The 13,326-nt window shown below is 41.2% G+C and overlaps 1 protein-coding gene across 1 annotated transcript in view; it reads right to left on the bottom strand.

The window, feature by feature from the left end:
• Dhc98D (Dynein heavy chain at 89D) overlaps positions 1 to 13,326 on the bottom strand; it is a 109,075-nt gene that overhangs the window by 57,611 nt on the left and 38,138 nt on the right. The window contains exons 37-52 of the mRNA XM_089735420.1: positions 13,163 to 13,260; positions 12,455 to 12,590; positions 12,265 to 12,351; positions 11,763 to 11,905; positions 11,499 to 11,677; positions 9,856 to 10,038; positions 9,020 to 9,145; positions 8,645 to 8,898; positions 7,625 to 7,813; positions 7,334 to 7,506; positions 6,859 to 7,024; positions 6,080 to 6,238; positions 5,549 to 5,643; positions 4,497 to 4,754; positions 2,519 to 2,678; positions 1,768 to 1,866 (exon numbers count right to left, since the gene is read on the bottom strand). Of these exons, the coding sequence (XP_089591546.1) occupies positions 1,768 to 1,866; positions 2,519 to 2,678; positions 4,497 to 4,754; positions 5,549 to 5,643; positions 6,080 to 6,238; positions 6,859 to 7,024; positions 7,334 to 7,506; positions 7,625 to 7,813; positions 8,645 to 8,898; positions 9,020 to 9,145; positions 9,856 to 10,038; positions 11,499 to 11,677; positions 11,763 to 11,905; positions 12,265 to 12,351; positions 12,455 to 12,590; positions 13,163 to 13,260 (2,505 nt within the window). The remainder of the gene's footprint in view (positions 1 to 1,767; positions 1,867 to 2,518; positions 2,679 to 4,496; positions 4,755 to 5,548; positions 5,644 to 6,079; positions 6,239 to 6,858; positions 7,025 to 7,333; positions 7,507 to 7,624; positions 7,814 to 8,644; positions 8,899 to 9,019; positions 9,146 to 9,855; positions 10,039 to 11,498; positions 11,678 to 11,762; positions 11,906 to 12,264; positions 12,352 to 12,454; positions 12,591 to 13,162; positions 13,261 to 13,326) is intronic.

Genomic DNA, 13,326 nt, shown 5'->3' with positions numbered 1-13,326 from the left:
CGTGGAACCGTTGTTTAGAACATAATTATAATCGTGAGATCGTGAGATTAATGACCACTTTACCGGTACCGTCTAATCGCAATACGCTGTCGCACTCTTGTACCGAACGCCACGCGCACTTATTTTTGCCTCCGGCAGCAACGATTTCCGTCGAAGGGGATGACGCATGTGCACCTGAGTACCCTGGAACAGCGTCATGCAAATCGGCGGGTGTGTGTAGCAGTGCTGGTCAGCAGATGGACGGCGTGACGAACAGGGTTATTGGAGCATTGCAGGTACTATCTAAACTTTGACAATGGAGGCGCCTTCTGTCTGATTTGTTCCCAGACGCAGGGCGTTGTCGCCGACGTGTGAGGTCAGTAGCGAGTCGGCGCCGTGCTCCAGCAGGAGAGCGCAGAGCCGCGCACTGCTCGCGTGCCGCTACCTGCGCGCGCTCACCTGCTTCAGACGTACATACTGCGCGTACTGCTCGCGTGACGCTGCCTGCGCGCGCTCATCTACTTGTGGCGTGCATACTGCGCGTACTGCTCGCGTACCGCTGGCTGCGCGCATTGCTCGCGTGCCGCTGGCTGCGCACACTGCTCGCGTACCGCTGGCTGCGCGCACTGCTCGCGTGCCGCTGGCTGCGCGCACTGCTCGCGTGCCGCTGGCTGCGCGCGCTCATCTACTTCTAGCACGCATACTGCGCGTACTGCTCGCGTACCGCTGGCTGCGCGCACTGCTCGCGTGCCGCTGGCTGCGCACACTGCTCGCGTGCCGCTACCTGCGCGCACTGCTCGCGTGCCGCTACCTGCGCGCACTGCTCGCGTGCCGCTACCTGCGCGCACTGCTCGCGTGCCGCTACCTGCGCGCGCTCACCTGCTTCTGGCGTGCACACTGCACGTGCTGCTCGCGTGCCGCTGGTTGCGCACGCTCATCTACTTCTGGCATGCATACTGCGCGCACTGCTCGCGTGCCGCTGGCTGCGCGCGCTCATCTACTTCTGGCGCGCATACTGCGCGCACTGCTCGCGTACCGCTGGCCGCGCGCACTGCTCGCGTGCCGCTGGCTGCGCGCGCTCATCTACTTCTGGCGCGCATACTGCGCGCACTGCTCGCGTACCGCTGGCCGCGCGCACTGCTCGCGTGCCGCTGGCTGCGCGCGCTCATCTACTTCTGGCGCGCATACTGCGCGCACTGCTCGCGTACCGCTGGCCGCGCGCACTGCTCGCGTGCCGCTGGCTGCGCGCGCTCATCTACTTCTGGCGCGCATACTGCGCGCACTGCTCGCGTACCGCTGGCCGCGCGCACTGCTCGCGTGCCGCTGGCTGCGCGCGCTCATCTACTTCTGGCGCGCATACTGCGCGCACTGCTCGCGTACCGCTGGCCGCGCGCACTGCTCGCGTGCCGCTGCATGCGCGCGCACACCTACTTCTGACGTGCATACTGCACGTGTTGCTCGCATGCCGCCGACTGCACGGTGCTGTACGACTGGCAGTGACGCAGAGGCCGATGTTTTTGTTAACTACCTCACTTCTGGTCGATAATAATACATTATCTGTCTTTTAAAGTAACATAAAATGATGTATTAATTTAATTTTGTTAATAGCAGTCAAAATATAGGTAAACTAAAAAAAAAAAAATTTAATCTAAAATACGCTTTTGACGGTATTTATGAGAAAAATATTGGTGATAAAATGATTCCGCATATTAACTGAATTTCGAATGGAAATTGTACACTTTCGATGCGAAATGACGATATGAATCGAATGATGGACGGTACACTTACCACCATAAAAACACACTCGACGACGGTTTTGTCAATCTCCATGTTAGTGTCTTCGTTGTTCGGCAAGAGACCGCTTATCATATAGCAGAGCTGCATCACCTGTATAATGTTTGATATTCAGTGAAGTCACTTTAGATAAACCCCAATAACATTTACTATTTTCGTATATTCAGCTTACAATGACCTATAGAATAAGTTTTATCGGCCTAAATAATCCTAAGATAAGTTTTGCGCCTATTAAGTTACCTACCTTTAGTTGCTTACCTATACGCTAGTAAGCTCGAGGGGCTATTCTTCCTCCATCTTGGTTCATAGGCGAGCTCACGGGCTCAGCCTGAATAGATTTGTCAACATCATGAGCAGTGTTTGGCTGAATCTGAATTACTGGTGGTAGGACCTCTTGTGAGTCCGCACGGGTAGGTACCACCACCCTGCCTATTTCTGCCGTGAAGCAGTAATGCGTTTCAGTTTGAAGGGTGGGGGAGCCGTTGTAACTATACTTGAGACTTTAGAACTTATATCTCAACGTGGATGGCGCATTTACGTTGTAGATGTCTATGGGCTCCAATAACCACTTAACACCAAGTGGTTTGTGAGCTCGTCCACCCATCTAAGCAATAAAAAGATATATACCACCGGATCGGAATCGCGATCCACTGAGAAGTTCTGGCGAGAAGCTCAGTGGATTCCTATCTACCAAGAGTTCTTGAGCTCCGATAAGATGTTCATAGTCGCGTAGAAAGGTACAAACCAAGTTAAGAGGAGTCTGCGGGACAATAGTTTTCAAGGGCGTTTGCTGCTGTAGTCCAAACATGCCGAATACAATGTAGTTGATCGCGCCGGGTACATAGTGCTCAAAGAGACCAGACAGTTGTTCACGCTCCTCTTCGTTGCTCCGTGTGGAAAGCCACCTGATGACAAAGTACAGTGCAAAGTCAAAGAAAAAGCCAAAAGGTATGGTTTTAAAAAAAATACTGTCCCGCTGAATTTGATCCGCTTTTTGGAATCAGTATTAAATAAGCTTATGCCCGTATCTTTAGACGTTTCGTAAAATAGTCCTCCACTCTTAACTCATCCGATGATGCTCGAGCATTCCCTCGAAACTTACTCGAGTTTGGTATTTTTAGTCGACCATTACAATATTCCTCAACTGTCCTCGAGTGAGGTAATAATGATGAAAATTTGATCAAGCTAGCATCAAACCCATAGAGTTCTGTAGTCTATGGTCATTGTTTAATGTCAAAGTCAAGCTGCCGCTGTCTGTTTGACACTAGATGAACTTGTTTGATGTTTTGGTTGCTGAGTTATTCGTAATTAAGTGTGCGTGCGGTAAATCTGAAAGTGTATTATTTATTTTCTAACCTATCATTATTTTAGATTTCGGATCCGGCTTTGTATTTTTATTCGCCGCTTTTATGTGATTTTGCTTGCATCGTGTTGTTGAAGTGCTTTTCCACAACCACCAGTTTATTATTATATAAATAAAACTTATAATCGCATTGACTTTATTTATCAGGTAGTAAGCAAAATATGACTCTTATGTAGGTAAATAAAATAAAGAGTTTCAAATGTCTAACCTCGAACTATTTACTTTATTAATAAATATTATCAAACTTAAATTATCAAAATATGCGCGAATCATGCACAGATCCAGGCCATTGCACAACAATATCATATATTTCCATTTGCGGTCCACATACTATTTGGACATCGATAGAAAACCAGCCTTGAGGAACGTTCAAGGTACGTCGCGACGTACCTTAACTTGACAGTTTGGTCACTTCACTCCGGTTAGGAAATTTTTCCAAGGACGTTTGAGTGGAGTTTATTTTTACGACTAATCATACCAAAACGCGCGTTGGAGGTTGAGTCGAGTCGAGTTACGCTCGTGTGAACGACTAAAGATACGGGTGTTAGTATATTTTGACATTCCTTCCACGAGTCGTAGACATAATTAAAACTACATCTATGGTTTATTTTCACATTTTTTATTATCATTATATCATTTCCAATGGTTTCATTTCTAGTAATGTTATCTATTTCTAGACGTCAAAATCTAGATTTTTTTTTATAAATATGTCGACGGTAGTTAACACAATATTCTCATGTCGATGTAGGTATAACAACCCCTTAGTCGTCCGTGACCAAGAAAATTGTAAAGTGTTACAAGCATCATCACTACATAGTATAAAACAAAGTCCCTCTATCCCTATGTATGCTTAAATCTTTAAAACTACGCAACGGATTTTGACGCGGCTTTTTTTAATATATAGGATATATGATTGAAGAGGAAGGTTTATATGTATAATAACATTAATTAAATAGTGGATAAATCAATAATAAATTACAGTTTCCGAAGCGAAGCGAGGGCGGGTCGCTAGTATGCTATAAAAATATGTTACTGCAGTTTTTCTTTTACAACGTGCTTCAAGCGTACAAACTAGCCAAACAGCTTCGCTTCGGACGGGTCGCTAGTAAATAATATAATGACAATCAAAACCGCGAAATTAAATCGTAAAAGTATTAAATTATGATTACGAAACCACCTACTGGAGCAATTAATTATTGACGACAAATCTTTAGAATCCGACGTCGCAGTTATAAACTTCGCTAAACTACGACAGAGCATATTCAAAATTAAATTACAAGTGCCTACCCTTATCAAAACACAAAATAGTTAATGCTGACACAACTAATACTATATTAAGACTACTAATAAGACCTCTAACCTTTCCCAGTAAGGTTCGTATCCCAAGTTCTTGGGGTCGACGAACACCATTCCGGCTCTGGAAACAGTGGCCGGAGACGCATAGTTCAAGTCTCCAACTTCGAAGAGTAAAGAGCAGTACGGGGCCAGTCTGATTCGCTCTCCGTTCGCGAGGGTCAAGAGCTTGTTATCGTCCATTACCGAATTCATGTTCTCTATCCAAAGAGCGTCTACGTCTCCATCGAATAATGAGTAGCGACGTTCATTCTTTTCTGCCGGTCTGGAATTTTATTTTATACATTTCTTAAAGTGGTAAAGTTTATTTTAACGACTTGAAAATAGGTTAAGGTAAATTCAAACGTGCTGTTCAAAGATGTATGTGGGTGCTCTGTAATGTTTTCTTTGGTAAACGTGTTCAATTCATCAGTTTTTATGGACTTTTTAGCGGATACGTGATGAGAGAGGTTGTGTGAATTGTTTTTAGTTTGTTAATTTAGTTTTTCTTCTTTTGAAAAAGTCCATTGGAAAAGTTAACGGAAATAACCACCATTTTATCGAGAATTTATTCCAACCCGTGCATTCCTATTCATCTCAAATCAATCAACCTCATCCCATTTCGCTTCACATCATTTTTCATATAACAGATTATACGAAGAAATAATACTTGGCTTAATGGTTTCGTTACCAGGTCTTAAATCTTAAAAATCAATTCCTATTTTTGATGTGGTGCAGAAACGAGCTACATATAATTTGATTATTTTTCTTTATTGTCTTTGCACTCCACCAAGCTACAGAACGGGATCGATGGAAACAGCTGGTTGACGGAATCGGACGGAGTCGTGATCCTTAGCAATGAGGAACCGATTGAAGAGAGAGAGAGAGGCAGATGACCATACGGCCCATATGATATAGAGTACTTTCCCGTCGCTCATTTTCGTCAGTATTGCCAGAAGCACAGCCAAGTCACTATCTGTAGCTGAATTTGCATTACGAATATTGTAATCTGTTTATAAATCTACACGTTCCTATTTATTTCATTATAAAAAAAAACAGTATAGGTAATTTATTTATTACCTGTTCATTTCCCTGAATATTTTCGAATATAATCCATCGGTCCAGTCTCTTGTCACAGGGTCCAAGATACCATACAGCTCTATAACGGAGCAGGCCTGTCAATACAGCAACCAGATATATTGTTATGAATATCATTCGCAGTATTGGCCAGTCAGCGCAATCTTGTCAACTTCGTGTGCGAAGCAGCCATGCGTGCCGGTTTGAAGGGTGGAATAGACAGAGACAGCAATTTAAAAATACAACTGAGACTTCAATATCAAGTTAGGAACGGCATTCTTGTACAAATGTCCAGGGGCTACGATAATAATTTGAGGCTAAATGGACTTTTCTATTCGTCTATTCAGCTGTGCAATAAATAAAAAAAATCCATATTGGTTTGTCTAAAAACTAAATATCTGCTTAGACTAAAAGAAACTAAGATAGACCAAAGTCTGCTTGTGATTACATTTCAGACGCTACATAGTTTCTAAGAACGAAATTTAAATTCGTAAAATACTTAGACTTAGAAATTAGCTGTACAAAACGTTTTACCTTTGGATTAACAACTGTGAGTTTTGTAGGTAGACCCAAATTAGTTTGAGCTTTCACTAGACAATGAAGTATAACCGTCTTGCCGCCGCCCGTGGGCCCCACTAGCATCGTACAGTGCCTAGTCATCATAGTTTCATACAGTTGAACCACTTTATCAACCTGAAAAAGTTGATTAAATACTTTTTACAAGGATACGACGCACCATACACTAAGCTAAATGTAAATTGAGTCAAACGATACCGAAATAACAGTTTGAATTGAAGTAATAATCGATACAATTTCGGTTTCGTAACCCTCTATCCCAAACATCGACTGAAAAACGGTTTTTGACCTTTGTATTATATTTTCCCAAGTAAAGCTGTAGGTATTATTAGGTACCTATAGTATGTTTGGAATTGGGTTGCTTTTCAAGGTAAACACGTCAGCAGTAGCTTATTTAGTCCAGATGGGCCCACAACGGGTTGTCGGGAGTCGAATAATGGTGTCACTTGTTTCACACTTTGTACCATTAACAAACACAAAGAAAACAATTAAAAACCATTTTTTTTCATTGTTAACAATATTTTAGAGCAATGATATTTTTCAAGATGCATTATATACTCAATGAAATTTTAAAAAATAGCTTCTCTTGTTTGTTTGTAGTTTTCTTCTCTTGTTATGGTTTCAGATGCATGACATGAAAATGACATTCAAACACCAATAAAAAGTTTTGGTATTTTTTTGACGCAATCCTTTGGTTTTGCGGCGTACATAACATATAAGAAAAATGTTGACCTCACCTGATGCGGTAGTACAACATATCCGTCTTTTTCTAAAACCTCAAGAACGGCAGCATTGAATTCTGGATAACCAACACGAGGACACTCCAACCCAGGGAAAAGGTCTTTTATCAGTCCAAGAAATAGAGGCACGTCTTCAAATACGAATTTTGGATGGTTCATGTCCCTGTGTAAACAAAACAAAAGTCAGTTCAGACGAGGAAATAGGTACCGGTATGCCTTTAGGGACTGTAGTTTAGCAGTCACGCTTTCGGATTGGAATGGCAGGATAGTTATTCCATAATAAATTTAAGTATTTGATTTCAATGCGGTTAGCAGCATTGTTGTTATGATATCTATGGCCTCTGATAATTACCTAACAACAGATGTTTGATCAGAACACCCATGTTATAAAATCAAAATAAGAGTACTAATCATGTAGGCTTTATGATAGAACCAAGTAAAATAGTTCATTATTTATTTTAAATAGTTATACCTTAAAGCTCTCATCAGCACCATAATTTCACTGAGTCCTGGCGAATCTCTTCTCAATTTCCCCGCCATCCTGAGGACTGCCGTTAGAGCCCTTAATCCCCAGTCATAGTGAGATTGTTTCGATAGTTGTTCTCTTGCTACTTTGTACAGGACTGTCATTTTCTTGGCTAGAACCTGCAACATAATACGAGGTAGGTAGGTTTAATCTTGCAATGGATATGGGAAAACAGAGATTAAATCCTTGTCAACAAGTGCTACAATCGATTGTGATTTTCATTAAAGGTTTACTCACTTTGGCCGTAAGAAATCCATCAGAGAATAGGGATATCTGACATATCATTTCAAGGTCAGGTAGAATGCACACGACAGGTCTGAACAAAGCTTTCACGGATTCAGGTAACTCCGTTCGACCGGCGTATCCAGGATTCATGGTTATAAAGATACCAACTTTGCTATCCATTGCTATCTCCTGCCCTTCAAACTGAAAATTAAAAATTGGTTACACAGGAGGTCGCCTCGGCCCTTTTTATTATATATCTGAAAAACCAACTGTGGTCGTCGTGGCCTAACGGATAAGACGTCCGGTGCATTCGTGTTGAAGCGATGCACCGGTGTTCGAATCCCGCAGGTGGGTACCAATTTTTCTAATAAAATACGTACTCAACAAATGTTCACGATTGACTTCCACGGTGAAGGAATAACATCGTGTAATAAAAATGAAACCCGCAAAATTATAATTTGCGTAATTACTGGTGGTAGGACCTCTTGTGAGTCCGCACGGGTAGGTACCACCGCCCCGCCTATTTCTGCCGTGAAGCAGTAATGCGTTTCGGTTTGAAGGGTGGGGCAGCCGTTGTGACTATACTGAGACCTTAGAACTATATCTCAAGGTGTGTGGCGCATTTACGTTGTAGATGTCTATGGGCTCCAGTAACCACTTAACATCAGGTGGGCTGTGAGCTCGTCCACATAGCTAAGCAATAAAAAAAAAAAAAAAAACAATTTAAGAATAAAATAGACCACTGAAGTAATATAAGCATAGAACTATTCAATATATTATTATGTATACTGCATGCTGCTAGTGGCGTTAGCTATAATAGAACACAAGGTATTTGACAGATGCCTGAACCTCGCTAAGGACAATTTCAAGATAAGTTGGTACATATGCATACGGTAGGCAGTGGCTTGGCAATAAAAAAAGGTCAGAGCAATAGTATTTAGAACTTCTGTTCACGAAGCAATTTCACTTGCTCTTCCCTTCGTCGTTGGCTTCCCAAACCTCTGCCAAGGTTTTTAAAACGTTAGTATTTACCGTGAAACGTTTCAATTTCATGAGCAAAGCACTTCTGATGCACTGTAGCTGCGTTGAAATAACTGAGAGCACCGATATATCAATTCTGTTGAATTCGTCGAAGCATCCCCAAGCACCGCACTGGCAAAGACCAGCGAGGATTTGTCCAACAGCTCGGAAATCCATTCCCTCGCCGCAGTTAGTCACCACGCATAAAAGACCTAAAGCCTTTGCTAAATCTTTTGTAGTTTCGGTTTTGCCGGTACCAGCGGGACCTGCATTCGAAAATATATTTATGTAGATTAATCTAAGCGACCTAATTAAGGAGCTTCTCAATTTGAACTATTTTTTTTATTTTAGCAAGCAATTGATGTTAAATAATTAAGAGTATGTAACCGGCTGGAGCTCCTCCGAGCTGCATTGTCAATGCTTGCGTTATAGTTAGGTATATTCGATCTGTGAGCGGTGTGATGACCAGGCGTCCATTCAATCCCATGTACTCGTATCCGTATTCAAATACGCCTGTAATATTGAAACTGCGTATAAAACATATTTTAAAGGAGTTATTTTCATATTACCTTCTAAAAACTAAATGTAATTAAAAGGGGAAAATCTAACAATGTTAATAACAAACTATCTGATCCTAGTACAATATATTTCAGTGGCTTTTGAAGTGGATTGTCAATGCAAAAGATTTTTTTTTGCTTAGATGGGTGGACGAGCTCACAGCCCACCTGGTGTTAAGTGGTTACTGGAGCCCATAGACATCTACAATGTAAATGCGCCACCCACCTTGAGATATAAGTTCTAAGGTCTCAGTATAGTTACAACGGCTACCCCGCCCTTCAAACCGAAACACATTACTGCTTCACGGCAGAAATAGGCGGGTGGTGGTACCCACCCGTGCGGACTCACAAGAGGTCCTACCACCAGTAACAGTAACAGATATAGGTAGGAAGGTAATAGCGTCTCCGCTAGGTTTATTAATACGTGAATGTCAATACTTAATCACTTGACGTTGGACGGAGTGCATGAAAATTAAATAATTAAATTCAATAACATCTGCTTCATATATTTGTAGTGGCCATAAAGTTGGAACGCAATTTGGTTTGTTATTATATTTCGTAAAACGTTTATAAACATTTATGATCGGTCGCTGTAAATGGCAAAACACAGATAAGTCCCGAACCATCATGAAGTCGTACGATTCGAAGATGATTTTCTAAACGTACCAGTGCATTGTCTTATCCACAAGTTGTCATCTTTCTTTAACCAGTAGAATCTCAATTGACTCTCCCATTCGAATTCGGCAGCTTCAGTAATATTATCTCGCACGAACCCCTCTATAATGTCCCTTGCATGCACATCTATTGTTGTTATCGTGCGGAATTTGAGACGATCGTTCGACGATAAATCTGGGGATTATTAAATCAGTTTCGCCGTCTCAGACGACAAATTTATTCACGCAATTTAAATATTTTAATAAATTACTATTGTAATCTATGTTAAAACGTTTCAATCCTATCAATGTGTCTGAAACTAAATTTTAAATCAGAAATGCATACAGATATTTTGATAGTTTTCTACTATCTTTGGATTATTATGTTCATTAAATTTTTATTCGTTTTTTGTGCGTCGTAGATATAATTAAAACGTTTACGGTTATTATAATCGTCCGTGACCACGAAAACTGTAAAGTATTTAAGGCGTCACAAATAATATTACCTAATTATGTAGAAAATTGGGGTCATCATTATAGTTTCATGATAATTTCAATGCAAGTCACGCAGTATGATCAGACTATAATAAATATTAGTGTGCGCTCCTGCGTTCGCACAAGGCCCTGGATTCTACACGTCAGCTAGTATTTATTGTGTTTCATTGGGCGCTATGATATTAGCAATAAATTTTTTGGTTTACAGGAGGCCATAAATATAATAACATGATGTCGCTGCTCTCCTTCGACATTGATTCTAGACATCCTACTGTATAGTAGCTTATCCAAGCTTCAAATCAGGACAAATGATTGCTTTGCGTCAGGATTAGGCAAGTTGGTCACCGTCCTCGTTGAACACGTCGCTTACGACGAAGGGCTCGGCGAGTAAATTAACCCACAGACACAGCCCACTGAGTTTCTCGCCGGATCTTCTCAGTGGGTCGCGTTTTCGACCTGGTAGTAGATTCTGTGAAGCACTTGCTCTTGCTAGGGCCAGTGTTAGCAACACTTCTGGTTTGAGGCCCGAGAGCTCATACACGCTAGGGTAAAGCTGAAATAGCCTCTCAAGGCTATCAGCATAGTTAAGCTTAGGTCAGAATAAAAAAGAGGCAAGTTGGCGATATCTACAAGTGGCTATTGCATGATTTTACACCTTAGTCATGGACGTTTTTCATATTAGTTACGTATTTCCTTAGATGGTTAATATGTCGATCTGCGGGATTTTAAGACAGGTATGGTCGAATTACCTTATACGAGTACACTGGATTCACTTCAGTTTTATTTAATACAGCAGTTTGGATTTGCTTAGGTTTTTGCTTAAATTTTTTTACAAGCATTATCACCTGTCATTTTCAGGAGCGGTTCCAATACACCCAAACATACATATTGGGTACATCAGTGTTTTTTTTTATTGCTTAGATGGGTGGACGAGCTCACAGCCCACCTGGTTGTTAAGTGGTTACTGAAGCCCATAGACATCTACAACGTAAATGCGCCACCCACCTTGAGATATAAGTTCTAAGGTCTCAGTATAGCTACAACGGCTGCCCTACCCTTCAACCCGAAACGCATTACTGCTTCACGGCAGAAATAGACAGGGTGGTGGTACCTACCCGTGCGGACTCGCAAGAGGTCCTACCACCAGTTTGTTCGTTTTACCTTGTCTCACTTTAACTACGAGTCCGTCTAGTTGTTCGTTCTGCTGTTGCAAATGTTCTTTCATTGCTCTTTTATTTCCTTTTTTTATTCTTAAAAATGTCTCCTCAGTTTCTGCGGTCCACCACACCCCGTTAGCCGCTAGACACACCATTCCTTGGTATTCTAGGATCCAATCAGTTCTAGAAACACATGTTTCATAAAAAAAAAATTGCACTTATAAAAATTCAACTTCATATTATGCTCCGAATAAAGCACCGAAATTACCTTGGTACCTTCCAATTTTTTCCATAGTAAAATATGGCCTTTTTCGTAATAAATTTGTTTGTGTGTCGCATCTCTACGAGTACCAAATTCATCCAATCTTCAACCCTGCCCTCTGTGTAAACTACATTTCGGAAATCCATTATCTATTAGAAAAATCAGGGAGTATTACAAAAAACGTATGCAATATTCGACCTTAAGATATTTGATAGACAAAAATTCTTGGGGATATACTTCGTATTGAAAATCCAAATAATTGTGGAAATGTTTTTTTTTACTGGTGGTAAGGCGTGTTTTAAATCTGTATTGTACTATCCGTGCTGCAAAGCGGTCACACATTCCGATTTGACGGGTGAGACAGTTGATATAGAGAAGTAGACGGGAGAGTAGCTCACGGTCCACTTGATTGTAAGTAGCTACTGATGTCCATGGACATCCTCAATGTCACGGACAAAACTAAGCCATTATACCTATAGCAATAAAAAAGTTAAATTTCTTGCTTTACCTCTCCTTCAGCAGAAATCATTTTGGCTGCGACTGGACGATTGGTATGATCTACGTACAAATCTAAAGCTCTGATATTATCAAACATCTGAAAATTCCAATATTAAATTTAATTCAATGATTATGTTTTACATTCCCTTGAGACGAACATCATCATTTTCAAAAACTGAATCAAATTAAAAGATATGTGCCTTAATCATGTGTTCCTGTACACAACTGCTTTCGCTACTCCCAAGTATCGAGAGCAGTTCATCCGTGGAAATAAAGAAAAATCGAGGAAAAATACGGCGTTTAGAATCCAAATAGTCGTTCAAAGACTTTTGGCACCTGAAATGCAGAGAAAAGTAATAATTTACCATAATGCGAAGACCCGTAATTTTTTTGACGTGAGAACGTCTTATAGATCACGTCACGTTCCGCCTGAGCCTTAGCGTGCAAGTGAGAGCGCGGAACAAGCGATAGAGAGGCACGATCTGCCCAAGCAATGTCTTGTGACAAATTTATCTCTTCTCGCGTGACGTCAGAACTAGCAGTTCGAATAATTTTACTAGCAATGTCAGTAGACATTGTTACGTAAAATTGTCGTCTATAAACCGACTTAACTGATAATCGAAATTTTGTTTTCAATGAACTTATTTTGTTTATATTATTTATTATATATTATGCCTGGCAAAAGGAAGAGAGGTCGCCCTAGAACAACTTGGCGTCGCTCGGTGGAGCAGGAGCTAGGTGTCTTGGGCATGACGTGGGAGGAGCTAGAACAGACTGCCCAAGACCGATGTAAATGGAAGGATTTGATTCAAGCCCTACACCCCAGCAGAGGGTAATAGGACAGAATGATGATGATGATGATATTAGTTATTATTTATTGTATTAAGACGATTTTATTGATGACTAACCTTTGCAAGCCTAATCCTAAATTAACGAATTCCTCAAGTCTACCTCCAATCGTGCAACAGTCGACGACATTAAGACGTTTCGCGGTATCCAACATAATCTGGAATTATTTAAACGACGGTTTGAAATCAGAATTCAAAAGTTTCATCTTTTATTTTAGTCAAGT

The sequence above is a fragment of the Bombyx mandarina genome, chromosome 19, assembly GCF_030267445.1.
Source record: "Bombyx mandarina strain Sakado chromosome 19, ASM3026744v2".
In the NCBI taxonomy this organism is placed as follows: Eukaryota; Metazoa; Arthropoda; class Insecta; order Lepidoptera; family Bombycidae; genus Bombyx; species Bombyx mandarina.
This window is presented reverse-complemented; position numbering and strand designations above follow the sequence as displayed.